The sequence below is a fragment of the Epinephelus lanceolatus genome, chromosome 23, assembly GCF_041903045.1.
Source record: "Epinephelus lanceolatus isolate andai-2023 chromosome 23, ASM4190304v1, whole genome shotgun sequence".
Classification (NCBI taxonomy): Eukaryota; Metazoa; Chordata; class Actinopteri; order Perciformes; family Serranidae; genus Epinephelus; species Epinephelus lanceolatus.
In genome coordinates this window covers 22993461-23009406 of record NC_135756.1, presented here as the reverse complement: position 1 = coordinate 23009406, position 15946 = coordinate 22993461, and the positions used below count along the sequence as shown (strand labels likewise).

At 42.1% G+C, this 15946-nt stretch overlaps 1 protein-coding gene across 2 annotated transcripts in view; it reads right to left on the bottom strand.

The window, feature by feature from the left end:
• tbc1d22a (TBC1 domain family, member 22a) overlaps window positions 1–15946 on the bottom strand; it is a 196301-nt gene that overhangs the window by 174539 nt on the left and 5816 nt on the right. For both annotated transcript variants that reach the window (XM_033615048.2, XM_033615049.2), the window contains exon 5: window positions 10425–10607. In XM_033615048.2, the coding sequence (XP_033470939.1) occupies window positions 10425–10607 (183 nt within the window). The remainder of the gene's footprint in view (window positions 1–10424; window positions 10608–15946) is intronic.

The following is a 15946-nucleotide window of genomic DNA, read 5'->3' as shown; positions in this document are numbered from 1 at the left end:
ACAACATGTCTTCCCCTGCACATAAAGCTGCACATCTGAGTGGCCAGCAGAGAACAGGCGTGGACTGTGAGGGCTGAAGTGTGTTCAGTCAAGCTCCTCTTAGAAAAGAAAGGATGAAAAATTCACATGGAAGACCACCGTGTAACATCTGAATAAACTAAGCCAGACAAGCTGGGAGGCTACTGACACAGGAGAGACAGCTGGAGGTTGGACCAACCTTATTAAGTCAGGTGTTTTGCCTGGGGACATGCTGGGGAGCAGCACACGCACACACACACATGAACATTCATGCACAGATGCATACATAATACCACTGACTGTTAGCACCATGCGAGGAACACACAGTGGAGTACAATTTTAAAGCAGTAAAAAAGGGAAATAAAATGCTGTGACTTCAAGATTTCTCACAGTATCCACTTTCTAAGAATAGGACACTTATACAAAAAACAACCTACAGTGCATTTTCTCTATTTTCCTCTCTAGCTTTCGACAAATGGCTGCTATTGATGTTTCAAATAAAAGAGGAACCTTCTGCTGAGAATTCACATGGAAACCTTTTCTCTGCAAACTTGCCACATTTCCCAGACATTTACCACAGTACACAGTCTAATGCTGCATTATCTCTTCTACACTTCCCAAGCCTGTGACACACACACACTCACCTCTAAAATTGTCACACATGGACAGTGCTTTGAAACGAGGCATTAGGACTGAGTTAAATTGAATTACATCGCCACTTCCCACTTTGATGGCGGCTATTAACTTTGCAAACAGTGCTGATGGTAAGCCTATCATATGGTGGCTGCTGTGTAACAGGATTGTAGCGCTACAGAGTGTGGAGCGAGCGAACTGTGGCAGAAAGTAGCAGGCCTCCTAACCGTAGTTGCTGCAGTGAGGGTGACGGCAGTTGGGGAGAAGCAACTGTAGTGGTTGAGGTGTAACAAAGAGCTGCAGCACCCCCAACAGAGGGTAGAGACACACCGACAGGCAGCAGTACAATAGAATAAACTCTGCGTGTGTTCTTGTGGGCAGCTATTTCTTGTATTTTCTGTTTTCTTACTGTTGGTTAGCAGTTTCTTTGTGTTTTTATGTTCTTGTATGTTATTTTTGGGGTCAATTGCTCATAGATCTACATCACAGATCAGCTCCCACATGTTTGTGGACATCCGTGTGAGTACATGTGTGACGTGGACGACTCCGACTCATGTAATGACCTCACACAAAGCAAACACAAGGTATTACAAGAAGAGGAAGGCAGAAAGACAAACAAGGAAAGCAACTGATGAAAAGGGGAAGTAAAAGATAGAGTATGGATGAATTGCCAGGAAGGAGAAGAGGGGAAAGGACCATTGCCATAGCAACAGCAGTATTTCTGCCATCCAGCAATAACTGCTTAATGTCAGATGCCAGCTCTTGGTCTTAAAATCAATTAAAAAGAAGAATATATGCAGGAGGTCTGTAAAAGCTGGCTTACAGAAAGTATACAGCACTAAAAACACAGTTAAAAATACATTACAATGGAAACACACACACAAAATCAACCACAAACACAAACAATACCTTATCTTGTACTTCAAAACAGAACTGGCAGAAAATAATAAGTTTTGTTTAGCAGCTGAAAACTATAACAAATATGAAAATATGTCAGACAATCTACTGTTGCATTTGTAAAGCTATCCCCTCTCACTATCTGTGGTTAAATGGATAATATAAAGATAACAACCAAACAGTTTACATGGATGCTAAATAAAGTGATCTGATAAGACGTGAGTTTGCATGCCCCAAAGCCTTTAATCAGAATATAATGTTCTGACTTGCAGTAGAATGGTTCTGTCTGCCGTTAAGTGTCTAATCTGCCGGCAATACAACAGAAAAAGATGGTTGTTCCAGCTTTATTGAGAAAATTCAATTAATTCAATACATAAAGATGAAGTGGAAGAACGGTCCGACTGCTTATACAATTATAAGTAACGTAAGAGTAAGTGTTATTTCCTGTAGCAACAAATTACAGATGTCTCCTAAACCAGTGGCTCCCAACTAGGGTTGGGATCCGGATCCGGTTCTTTTTTGGAACAGGGTCCAACGTTCCGGTTCTGGAACCGGTTCCATCACATTTGGAATGATGTAAACGCAAACGGTTCCTAGATTGTAAAAAAAAACATGTCACGTGTATTTCCATTAGAGTGTGGCACGGGCCGCATATTTCTGTCCGAACCCGACCGAGCCCGAAATTATTTAATTACTAAAGCACTGACTTTGTGTCACACAGTTGTTATGGTTACAGGCTATTTAACAGGCCGGGCGTGCCCCGTGGGTGCTCAGCGGAGAGGGAGACCTCCGTGTTTGAGACGGGAGCAGGCAGCAGGAGGTCCAAGGCTTCCAGCTCGGGGAGAGGGAGAAATATAACAAAATAAGATAAAATAGGAAAAACCTGTCTCCCTCTTTTATTTTATTTTCAGCGTTTAATCAAGGCGCAGGCGGGCGGCAGAAGGTCCGAGGCTTCCAGCGAGGGGAGCGGTAGAAACAGCCAATGTGTGTGTGTTCTGTTCAGGTGTTGTTACGTAAATAACAGTGCCCAAGCATGAATGCATATAAGTATTTTTGTATTACATTGCTGTGGTTAGTTTGAGGTAATAGTGTTACTGTAGAAATCAGAGAATCACTTTTTGTTGTTATATATTCTCAGGGAGATGATACAAGCTCTAAATCTGAAATACACACCACACACAAATGTGTATTTTCATCTAATTGTACTGTGCAACAGTTAGAATAAAGTTTTTGTATTTGTATGACTGCATTTGTGTTTATTATATACTTGTTTAAGTATAGCAAGTATAATGAATATAATGTAGGAATCAGTAAGAGGAATCGGTAAGGAATCGGAATCGTTAAAATCCTAACGAGTCCCAACCCTACTCCCAACTGGTCCAGCCACAGGGGTCCAGATTTCTCCTTAGTCATTAGCCCTTTTTACATAGGAATTGTGCAAATTCACAGGAAAGCCCAATCAGTCTTCGTACAGCATTGGCAGTATAAAAACAAAATCGGAGAGTGCAGCAAAATGCCGTCTGCCCACTTCTGTTCATACCGAATGTGCCTTTTTCGGGGAAATGGGGGGCATGAGCAAGTAACAAAACGTGTAGCTCAGTGTGTGACGTAAACAGTGACATACTCCGAGGGAAGCCATGGCTAGTCAGTCCTTCGGCGATTCTCTCGTAAGTCGGCCCGTTCTTCACCGTTCCCGTAATTTGAAGGTTACTGGCCTCTTCGTTTACGAGGACAACCCACCGCCAGTGGGTCGCACGTACGGCGTCATCAACAGCTCCTCCCACAAGTCATCAACAGCCTCGTTCTTTTTAAACCAAAAAGGTTCCGCCAATATGTTCACCCCTACGCGGCGGAAAATTGGGCACCTCGGATCAACTTGCCAATCCGGCTCTGTGTATCTAAACATTCGCAGCTTGCCGGCAAAACGGCCCAACATTCACGGAAAATCTGGCAGTGTAAAAGGGGCTAGTAGTTTAATATATTCAGCGTCATACTTGCGTTTGGTCGTGTCGGTGAGCTAGTTTGCTGCCTCTGCCAAGTAGCTGTCAGGTCGTCACTCACTTAACAGCAGAAAATACCACTTCAAAATAAAAGCTCTGTGCTGGAAATTTACTGTACTTCAAAATAAAACGTGTTTTTTTACAAACTTGACACATTTGCGAGTCACTTGCAGTCCATTCAGAATGGGCCCGCGACCCACCAACTGGGAACCAATGTCTTTAACACCTCACAAGAGACTGATGTTCCCTAAACGTTAGTATGTTAGTACGTAACGACAGACGATTGTTATGTCCAGCAACTCCACATTGCAGCCTGTAGCAACAATGTTACCTCAGGCTACTGTTTCAAAATCAAAGAGCACTTACAAGTAATGTAGCATGAGCAGGGGGCTTTTTTTCAATTTGCGAACAAATTCTCTGTCAAAATAAGCTCGTAGAAACCACTGCTGCGGGATGCCCCAGCTACGTCACCAATTTGTACCCGCACACGGGGCAAACATGCACAGGAAGAATATGGTTATTCCAACCAGAGAGAAACGATCAGATGATGTGTTTACATGTTAATGAGATGCTAGTATTTTCCTACAGTCAAACATTTTGACATACAGTCAAAATGTCATGGTTCTGTTACAAATCACCAAGCTGCAGATTAGAGCCTTTTTTCAACAAAAAGTTCCAGGAACTATGACACCAGAGGAACTAAACTAGTCCCTTTTGCTCATTCCTCGACTGATGACAGATCTAAAAATGACAGTGGCCCCACGAGGAAACAACACAGATTAATTCTGTTGTTCTTTAGTTATGTTTATTTATCATAAGAAGTTTCTGGGTTGGATCGTGCTGCAAAGTCTAGTAATTGGCAAACTATTCAAGGATACTGTGAAGCATATTTCACAGCTTATGTGAAAATATTGCACCCCTCTACAAATAATGGAGCTGTGGTAAGTGCTGCATTAACAAGAAGTGAAACTCTGACTAAATCAGTGCGTGTTTTTTTCTCAGTTTCCCAGCTGAAACAACCCCCCCACCCCCCCACCCCCCCCTCGCTGAGCGTTCAGAGGGTGGCTGTGATCAGGTTCACTCAACAGACAGGCTCGCCTCAGGACATCAGGAATAATTAGCTGAAATCAACCTGACATCAATCACCCTGCTCTCGCGCACGCACAGGTCATCACCTTCTACATGACCTTACGTGCTAAACAGGCCGCTGTCACAACCTGTCGCAAGGCTCAATGGAGAGGGAGGGCGGGAGGAAACTGACAGGGATGTTAAAGATGTGAGTGTAAAGGTGATCACGAAGGCAAACTGGGCATATTTAACATGATCGGAAAAACAGAAAACGCTAACAAGGGAGAATAACAGGTAGAAACGTATGTGCGAGCATGCATAGCGTTGCCTTTTACATATTCCCTTTGATTTAATCCAGTTTTCTTCTGAATAACACCTCTAAAGGCAAAGTTACATACGACTCGGGGCACGAATAAGCTCTCTGATAAGCTCAATAAGCCTACGACACAATGTAGAGGTTATGGACTAAGTTTATCATACACACATTCACACACTGACCAAAGGGGTCAGACAGAGACAAACACACCTGTGGACTCCAGAAACGGGCAGTCCCGACATGTCAGGGGGCTTGGCCCAAAAACATGGCTGCCTCTGCAATTAATTACACCATTCAAGTGAGGAACCGACCAATGGATCATCCCAGCCCCCTCTTCCTCTGAGCTCAAGGACAGTCGGTCGAGTTTCTCTTTTACATAAGGGGGAGTCATCCCCGCTGACAGGGTCCACTGGTATGTGTGGGACTTTGTATGAGTGTAAATGTGTCACAGGCAGCGTGCGGGGGACAATGCCCTCTGCTTCGAGGACAAGGAGTTTAATCCGTCTTGTCATGTTCCTCTTGAGTGAAAACTGCAAAAATCTGCTAATGTGTGGACGGCAAAATGCTCCAAGTGAAAGCAACTGCATCAGTGTTTCATACCAGACACATTCATACCCAAAAACAGCTACTTTCTAAACCAAGGTCCAAGCAAGCGATGATGTTGTTTATTTTGGTCCCAGTAATATTTTGTCACAACAGGCTTCCTTCAGATGGTAGCGCTGTTAATTTTTTTTTCTTCTTGCATTCTCATCTATATCCCATTCTTTGCTGCTGCAGTGACCCAATTTCCCCACGGGGATCATTAAAGTTTCATCTTATCTTATCTGCCCCTATCCCTCTCCCTCCCCCTATCACCCCTCATCACACCCCCTCCCCAATCCTTCACTTCATTATGTCCCGTGAATGAAGTTCATCTTTCATGCTGCCAGCAGCCGGCAGCGTGGCTCGCCCGTTCTGGGCTATCTAATCATGGCGCAGAGACTAAACTAAATTTAGACAGCCAGCTTGTGATGCCTGGCAGGCCCTAATGGGGGCTGACACCTCAAGACACTCTGCTGATGTACAGGGTACACTCTGCTCGAGCGGGCCGCAACCGCCGTTGACTAACACTGACGACTTGTGGACCGGTTTGTTTTGTTTGAAAAGTTTTCAAGGGGATCACACGTAGAGGTGAAGCACTGTGCTGACTAAGGCCATTCAAACTTAATGAAATCCAGCATTTACATTTTAGGATCGTGGCCAATCCTCATAGAGAGTGTGTACATCAAAGTAATCTACATGTGGCAACTAAAGCAGTGGCTCCAAGGGGTACAAACTCCCTGACTTTTATTCAAATTGAACACCAATCGGCCATGTCGGATGACAGAATATGATTTGTGGATGCAGGTTAACATGCTGGCCCGGATAATCCATCTGTGGCGATAGATTGTGTTTGTCTTTTGCCATTAATAATATAACAAATGTACTGAGGAGTATCTAAGGGTACTTTTACGCCTTTGAAAGAGAATTTTGACACGTTATGCAAATTAGAGTCTGGCGTATTGCAAATATATCAGTACTGGCGTTACAGATGCATTCATTCCTTCATTTTCAGTAAACACTTTTCCTGTTGGGGGTTGCGAGGGGGCTGGGCAGGAGGTGGGGTACACCCTGGACAGGTCACCAGACTATCACAGGGCTGACACATAGAGACAACCATTCACACTCACATTCACACCTACGGACAATTTGGAGTCACCAATTAACCTGCATGTCTTCGGACTGTGGGAGGAAGCCGGAGTACCCTGAGAAAACCCATGCTGATACAGGGAGAACATGCAAACTCCACACACAGGGGCTCCAACACCCCGGGGTTCAAACCCCCCACCCTTGATTCAAACCAGGAACCCTCTTGCTGTGAGGCAACAATGCTAACCACTGCACCACTGCGGTTACCGTGCAGTTCAGATGCAGCCACCTAGAACTTCCCCTACCAACCGAAGCTCGTTCCCACTCAGTTTCCAACTACTGGAAGTCCCCCACCTTCAGTTTCCTGGCGGGGTGTGTCTAAATTCCACTGTATGCACACTTATTCATTCAATTCCAGGGTGTTATCATGAGATGGCTCCATGTTTTGTTCCATGTTCCTGAACTTAAGCCGATAAGTCCCAAGAATTGTCAGCAGAGAGAAGATATGTTTGAAATCACTTGATACAGTGTACTACACTGGATCTGGTTTTAGAACTCACTGCTGTGAGCTTTATCAGAATTTGGGGTGGTCATCTCTCACTGATAGACGGAAAAAAAACATTGCCTCTGTTCTGTTCATAAGGCATTGCTGGGAAAGTTACCCTACTACCTCACTTCTCTTTTAAAAATTAAAAATCAAATCCATCTCTCATCAAACACGCTCACAGGAATTTGTATCCCTTGAAATCTTTCAGATCAGTACTGAGCTTGGTAAATTAGCTTTTAGTTTTTTTCGCACCAAATAAATGGAACAAGATACAAGACGTATTGAAATTAGAGAGGTGTGTGTCGGTAGATCATTTCAAGTGAATGCTTTATTGTTTTTATTTTCTATATTTTATTGTTTTTATTGTTGTTGTTATGTATCCGTCATTTATGGCAGGTTTTGTTTTTGTTATTTAATTTTCTCGCCTTTTTACTGTTTTTTTTATTGCTGTTTATAATGCTTGCTAGACATTGCTGCTAGTTATTTTTCATAATTTCATTGCAATTGCCATCATATATTTTTATCATCTAGCCCACTGAATGTGAACTCAGGGCATTGCTGTAAAAGCGCTAAATGATCAGTCAATGTTCCCTGAGTAAACAACTGTTTGATGAAGTATCTCATCATTTTTAATTAGAAAGCACTTACAAGTTCATTTATTAAGTGTGAAATGCAACTTTCTGATAACCAAATGTAAAATGTATCAGAAATGTTCATGTAAAAAACTTCCTTCTTAGAATTTGTTGCCAGATTTTTTTAAATTCTTAACATCTTTGTCGGTATCTGCTTCCAAAATTCTGTATCCGTCTGCAAACGTCTTCAAATAAAAGCCTTCCAGTAACGGCCTTTTGAGACACAGTGCAGAGCTTCCATTAACAGCAAAGAGCAGAAACAGAGCTGATTAGAAAACTGAGAAGATTCTTGCTAAAATATGATAAAGTGTACTTATACAAGAGGAGCTGAATAAAAAGCTTGTTTCTAATAATATCCCGTCTCAAATTAATGCCTGGTAGCCTCCTCAGTTGTGGTAAATTAAGACCACAGCAGCTATTTGAGAGCGGAGGCTACGGTATTTAAACTGTGTCATTCCTCCACTGAAATATCTCCGACACACTCTTTTTGTATTTAGCATATTTAGGGTATTTAGACAGGCACATAACCCATTCTCTTGCTAAGCACTGCACTTTTTTCTAATTCTCTCCCCTGGTCTCACTTCATGCTCCCCTTCTGTCAGCCACACTCAGCACACACACATATAGACTCACACACACACACACAAACCCACTCATAGACCACATCCTTTACATTCTTTATCTTAACACAGAACTGATCTGAACTCAAATAAACTTTTAACGGAGACTTTGAATCCACACAACTCAGATGTTTTTAATGAGTCAAGCTCTGAGCTTCTACAAAAACAGACAGAGGTCATGGGGTCACTGCTAACTTCAATTTAGAACATTAATTTTCTTTTCCCAGCATGCATAAATGCTCTGACAGGATGTACGCAAACCATCATTTCAACATTAGAGACATTAGAGAAAACAGATATATTGTGTTAGTCCGACAAAAACCCGACTTCTAAAATACACGTAACAATGTTAGTGTGACTGAAATCATACTAAATTGATTTTCTCAACATCGGACTAATGCACCCAGATAATACAATTGTGGGTCAAATTACTCCTGCATGTAACAGTCAAACGGACCCAAACTGGCCTAGGTGCGTTGCGCATGCTCCACAGTTTCTGCCACGGGCTTTGACCCAGAAGTCGAATAGCATTAAATGCGTAACATAAGAAGAAGCTTGTAACAACATGGCAAAATCTACATTCAGAGACGTGTATCTTTGGACGGACGAAATGTACAGAGCTGTAAAGTTGTCCACCATGGTACCAGTTTGCTGCTAGCTAATTGTAGCTAACTTGTTTGTCGATTGTTTGGTCTGTAATGTAATAGGTCAACCGGAAAAAGGTCCAATACTAACAAGCTGAAAGGGGGCATATTGCCACCTACTGTAGCGGAGTTGGGCAAACTTTGGTCAATAAATTGATCCACCTCCTGTGCTTGTATACCAGGACAAGGACAGCAGTCCAACTAATTGGCCTAGTCGAGTTGTACCCGTAGCTTGACTTAACTGTGCGTGTACTGACTGATTTTTAAAATGAAACAGCTTTATTCAACGTTAAATAACTGTGTCCATTTGTTTCGGAGACGACGAGACCTCTGTGGATAATTCGGCTACCGGTAAAAAGCAGCTGTAGGTCTGGTTCTCACGTTATCAGAGAAAAAGGTGAGCACTCATTAGCAGCCTGTCTGGGATGAGTGGAATAGCGTAAGAGGAACAGCACTTCACCACTGGACACCACTTAATCCTACACTGCACCTTTAAATGTCTGACTACATCAGACCACTATCTGTATACTTTTTTCCCTGTATAAGGGGTTGACCTTTGCCCCTCAAGTGTTGGACAGCACTTCAGATGCTGCTGTGAAATATGATTTCTCCATAAGCATTAAAAATCATTGCTTTGCCACCTTTGCTCCAAGCTTTAAAATCTATGTAAAAACTCTTAAGATTCATGGCAGCTGCTGCTCTTTAACAGCAAGCCTCAGCGTTTCATCATCACATAACATTCTGTTTGTAAATTATGGATTGGTCACTGGCTGGATCTTAACATTCAGCATGTACCCTCAGACTGGTTCATTTCGAAAACACGTCTAATAACCACTTTGATGTTAATCTAGTTTAAACTATGAGATTGATGCAACAAGTTGGTGCGTGGCAGCAGTTGCCAAAAGTAAGTTTCAGAGGACACAAAGTCAACTGCAAAGAGGGAGGTCTGCAAGGATTTCATGGCCACTGGGGTGGCAGTTTTAGCAAACAAAGTCTCTGGGGTTGGATAAACAATAAAGGCCTGTCGTTTGGTTAGAACAAAGGCCTGTCATTTGCTTTTGTTGTTGGTGGTATTTTTTCCCCTTGTAATCTGCATGTCCAGATGGCTGGATGACTTTCCCCCTCACAGCATCGTTAAAAGCGCGGCACAGCTGGCAGACGGAGAGCGAGCAAACTAAGAGTGAGTAGCAAAAGTGCGTAAGGAAATGAAAAAGTTAAAGAGCTTAGAGAACAAAAAGAGAGAAAAAAAAGGCAGAACTAGACAAAAGTGGAGAAATGTGGAGCGAGACAGAGCAAGAGTTAGACAAGTGGACTGTGCGAGAGCGCAGATTGTAACACACACTGACAGATAAATGGAGACTTTTAGATGAGTGTCTCTTACCCAGATCTGTGTTGGGCCCCGCCAACAACTGTTTGAACTTATCCAGACGGGATGCTTCCCTCTCGGTCATGGCTGGGGTGCCAGATGTGTTCTGGTCAGCCATGCGAGCCACTAACGGGATGACGGGTGGCCGGTGGGGTAGAGATCGCTGTCTGTGGAGGGCTGCATGCTCACCTGCTGCATCTGGTGGGAGGATAAAGAGTTGAGACAGGGCAAAGGGTACATAAACACACACACACACACAACAAATGGAGGGCTGTCAGATAGGACCATGTGGCCAGACCTGTATGTATTTGGCAAACTGATAAGAACATCTGTAAATATATGTGAACAATGCAATGTTGGAGACTGATGTTTTCCTGTTTACGTAGTACCTACTTGAAAGCTATGAAGCAAACCATATAATTAACAGCTTTAAATGTCAGTGAAAAGAAAGACAAAGAGTCTGTAGCAGCTCTACAAGGCTGCTTAGTTACAGCAGAGCTTTGAGCTGAATGCTGATTGTGAGCAAGTACAATGTTCATCATATCTCAGCTCTGTGTTTTAGCAGGCTAACACTTGCTATCAGTAACCCGAGGTGCAGCTGAGGTTGATGGAAAGGTCATTAGTTTATCTGATGTTTGGCCATAACCTGAAGTGTTGGACAAATTAAAATTTTGACCTGATGATGACTCAAGACAAAAAGTCAAGGTTTCACCAAAGTGATTACAATTCATTCTGAGGAGCTGACATGTGCACCAAATTTCATGGCAATCCATCTAGGACTACAAATAGCGATTATTCTATCAGGTCTCTTGCTTTATCCATAACCCAAAGATATTTAGTTTACTGTCATAGGGGTAAAGACGCCAGGAAATATTCATACAGGAAGCTGAAATCAGAGAACTTTGAGTCATGGGTCAAGATTCTGTCATCCAGGTCACGATAATCTTAGTACTATATTGTAGCCAGCTGGACTTGCTTGGGTTTTTAAAGACGTTTCGCCTCTCATCAAAGAGGCCGTTCTGAAGAACTGAAGAAGCCTCTTGGATAAGAGGTGAAATGTCTTCATGAAACTCTAGAAGTCCAGTTGCCTACAATACAGCATTTAAGAAAACCGAGTATCTCTAACTTACAAGTTTACAACTAATTGATTAATCAATTAATCGTTGCAGCTCTTGACTGGGAGTGCAAAAATAAATCGCTCTGGATCAATGTGTCCATTCAGAAATCAACAATGTAATATCATTGATGCTCAGTAAAAATATCAATACATATTGTCATCTTAAAGATCTGCCTTTATTCTGAAATTCCCAAAGCATCTGTGTCACCATTTCCATCAAATCCCAACTCCTTCCTTAATATTCAGTGCTAGCAGCCTTGCAGCAGACAGATGACAGCATGCATTCAAGATAAAGACAATCACGACATTTACTGATATTGTCTCATATCGACCACAAGCCCCTGAATTGAATAGGATGAATAGAATTGAATTGAATTAAATTAAATTTAATTACATTAAAATTAATATTCATATTAATATCAAAATAAAATAAAACAAAATAAAATAAAGTTGAATTGAAATAATGGCAGACTTTGTGATATCATTGTCCAAAGAATTGATATAATGTTGTACTGTGATGAAAAATGTTTTACACTCCTACTCTTGTCCCATCCAATACACTGTAGATATTTCAGCCTGGACCAAAGTGGTGGGTTGACCAGTTGAGCAACGGACAAACCAACACTGACATCCCCTAACCCATACCGCTCACATAGCTAAAAATCTGATTTACCAAACTTCACCCAGAACACTTGACAGTCCAAAAGGCCCAGCATTACTGAGCCCAGCTTCCTCTGAACAAAGCATTCCCTTGATTCTGTAAGATTTTGTAATGCTGTATTAAACTTTGATTGGCCTCTTAATGTAGAGGCAGAATTGTGCACGACTTACACTAGCTGGCTTTAAATCCAGCAGTAAAGGTGACCGTATGCAGCGAGCAGGGATTAGCACCTACACAGTAACTGCTGTGCACAGCAACTTCCATGTCAGCATGCTCACTAGTTAGCTGGTTACCCTAGTTCAGGTGAAAAACTGCATTTTTATGTTGAGTGAGCTGATATTTTTTGAAACAGAATTGTAAACTTAATTAAAAAAAGAATTTAAGAGTAGGAATGCGGGGAAAAAAGACCATGAAATTACATCATGCCAAAGTAATCTCAATTAAGAAACAGATGTGACTACTGTCCTCTAGTATTTTTATATGGTTCTACCCAGGTGATGATGAATGTAGTTACTGTTACTGGCTTGTTTTGCAACGAGCCTCCAGGACAGCAGTAATTGTGGTTGCTGCAAAATTTCTAATTTAACTGCGAAGCCTTTATAACGGGTAGACAAACACATTAATTCAGTCTGCTGAGCGCCACATGTTCCCCCAGATGTGCTAAAATAAGACAGAACGAGACACAGAACCAAACAGTGGCACCGCACAGACCAGTTATGAACAAGCTGGTGAGGTCGGGACTTCAATGTGGAGACGGTTGCTCCTTCTGTCGCACTAGACACTGAGCAAAGGTTCATAAAGATCCCTGTGAACAGCGCTGCCAGCATTTTCTCGGTGCCACGGCAAACCACGACACATCTACTGTGTGAAGACTCACACATGCACTCCATGGCAATTAAGCAAACTGGAATGCTGCCGATTTTAATATCCTTTTCAGTTTTTACAAGTACAAATAAAAGGCTACAAATCTGTGCTCAACTGCTTTATTTGCACTTACAAAAATTAAAAAAGATTATCAAAGCTTTTTTGTGGTGGAACCTTTTGTGCGATTTTAACAATAAGCCCGTTTTATAGTCCATTTAATAACTTTTAACTTTTAAGGGGCTGTAAAAGACAAAGCCAAGACGGAGGAAGTTAGTAATGTCCACTTGTCAGTCACAGTACACTGCATCAGTTATAACAAGTAGGGAAAGATAAACACCTACATGAAAGTACACAAACAGAGCATTCTTCCTTGGAGTCCAGTGACCACCAGCTGTGCAACTGTGTTTGTGTGTCCCTTGCTCTCTTCGCCAAGACGACTGGGATGGTCAGTGCCAAGTATGAGTACATAATGTAGAATTATATGGAGAGAGTCTGGGCCTCACTAATGAAAGCCGTGCTGTGTGCCAGTATCTAATTAGACTGGGGCAAGTGTGTTGACGCTGTTCCTTGTTGTCATCTTGCACACACAACAGGAGAAGAGAAAAAGACCACGACAAAGAAAAAAAACTACAAAGAAACGAGACACAGCAAACCAGCAGTCAGCCTTACTGTAACTGTGCGTGTCAAGTTGTTTGCCCACCTGTCAAGCACACTGACTGTGCATGTACGAAGGTTTATATAAATATATATAAGCTTTGGTGTGATCTCCCATTTCACTGTATCCATACATGACATGGCAGTGCATGCAAGCTTGTGCATTGTCTTCTCTGAGGAGATGAGAGGTATAGCCTGAAGGCAACAGGCTCCGTGTTATCTTTATCTAAACAAGGCAACAGACGGAATGGCAGACACCCAGGCAGACCGGCAGATGACCAGCCAGACAGGACATTAGTTAGCCAGACGTTTACGATGTAAAGCGTCTGCTGCTGTTGCTGTTGATGTTATAATCTATACACAAAGGTAAGATCGTTTCTTTACAACTCTCCTCTTCTATGTGTTTACAAGGAAGAGGATGAAATGCTTCACACAAGAACTGGGTACGGCTTTATAGTGCTGATTTTGGGTAAAAAAACCTTATGTGACACTTGTACGAGGTTTGAACAGTGACACAGGATCAACAGGAGCCATGACACAAAGCCATAGGGCTGGACAATACTGACAAAAACTCATATCTCGATATTTACAGGCTGTATTGTATCAAAGTTAGAAATTCCAGTATTCTGGCAGCACTAATATGAAAGTTAACAAGCTTTAATTTTTCTTGTTCCACCCTTACAACCCTGGCAAAACCAGTAGGCTTGAGTTGCCATGGCTAAACTTAACATGACTTGACTTAATGAGACGGCTTTTCAATGAGATTTGTTCTCCTTTCTCTTTAGCACCCATGTTATAGTTCGGCGGAAAACTGAAGTGAAACTTGGGTTCCTGCAGGCATTGTTTCCTTGCACTACTTTCAGGCACTTCAATTTTAAAGACAACTGGTCCTTTTTTCTTCATGTGTGATAAGTAACCCTTCACTGAAAAGAAAGACATTGATCAAATGATTTATTTATGTTTGACAAAAATTAGATTGAAAGTTTTCTGGAGTGAAGTCCTTAAAAATGAGAAAGTAATGCGAGAAAACGTACTTGAAAATCCTGGAATTTCATTTTGTAGAGTCTGTATGAATCTTTTTGTAGGTTTTTCCCTGCCTATCTAAGACAAAGGCGGGCCGCCTGGGGGATTTTGGCCGCCGCTTTGGTTAAAGCGTGTGTGTGTGTGTGCATGGGGGGCATTCAGATGTAGCGTCTTTTGCGCGTACAAACCCATTACTTTCAATGTAGACGCGCGTCATGTGCACTCAAAACCCAAAGTGATGCCGTAGCGGCGCGCATTCGGTGCGACACGATTGTTTTTCCATCCGGCGCACAGCCCCATGGACCTGCTTCTCCCTTCGGTGTTGTGACAGATCCCGGTTCCCCCTTGTGCTGTGTCTCTGCTACTGTTTCCCACGGAGCTCTGCCCCGTTTGAAAAGCGAAGGAAGCCCGTATGTGGAAAGACGTCGCCTCCGAGATATAGAATGTGTATTATAGAAGGGAAACACACATTTCAGGACCGCTGACTTGATAATCAGAACAGACATGTCCTGTGATTTTCAGCCTCCTTTCATATTTAATAGAGGGGGGGGGCAATACCTGACAGTAATATTCTCAGCTGTTAGGATGTGCCTGCTGTAAAGGGTAAATATAATCATAGAAGGCTGGACATGTCTGTTCTGATTACACAAGTCAGCAGTGTAAAGCTCAAGCATGTGGGGGCCTCCTTTCATAATTAATACAGGGGGGACCGTATCTTAAAGTACAGCTGTCAAGATGCCCCCCGCCACAGGCCTTTGCCACCTTGGTCTCGAAAAACCCAGGGAAAACTCTATTTTGTTAGGCTTTGTTGTAACTAACTTGATTTAGAGAAGTGCATTTTAATGATGTGTTTTATTCTTATTATTATAAAACATCTTGTTATTTCTTTCAACACAATTTTACTGTGATATATTCATTCATTCATTCCATTTCAGAGTGTACTTTTTCCATAAATATATAAGCTTATTGTTAATGTTAATCACATATAACTGTGTACATAAGACAAATGTGTATTAAGACTAAGAAAAAAAACAGGTTGTTGTTTATTACAGGGTTAAAACAAGGTGTTCAAGGGAAATAGACCAAAACTGAAGAGGAGGAGTTGGAAGGAGGGTGTCTCTTTATGTTCATATACAAGAGTAAGAATAAGGTAAGTGAGGAAGGGGCTGACACAGATGCCTCAGGGATTATTATGAGAAATTGCTCTTCACTACAATG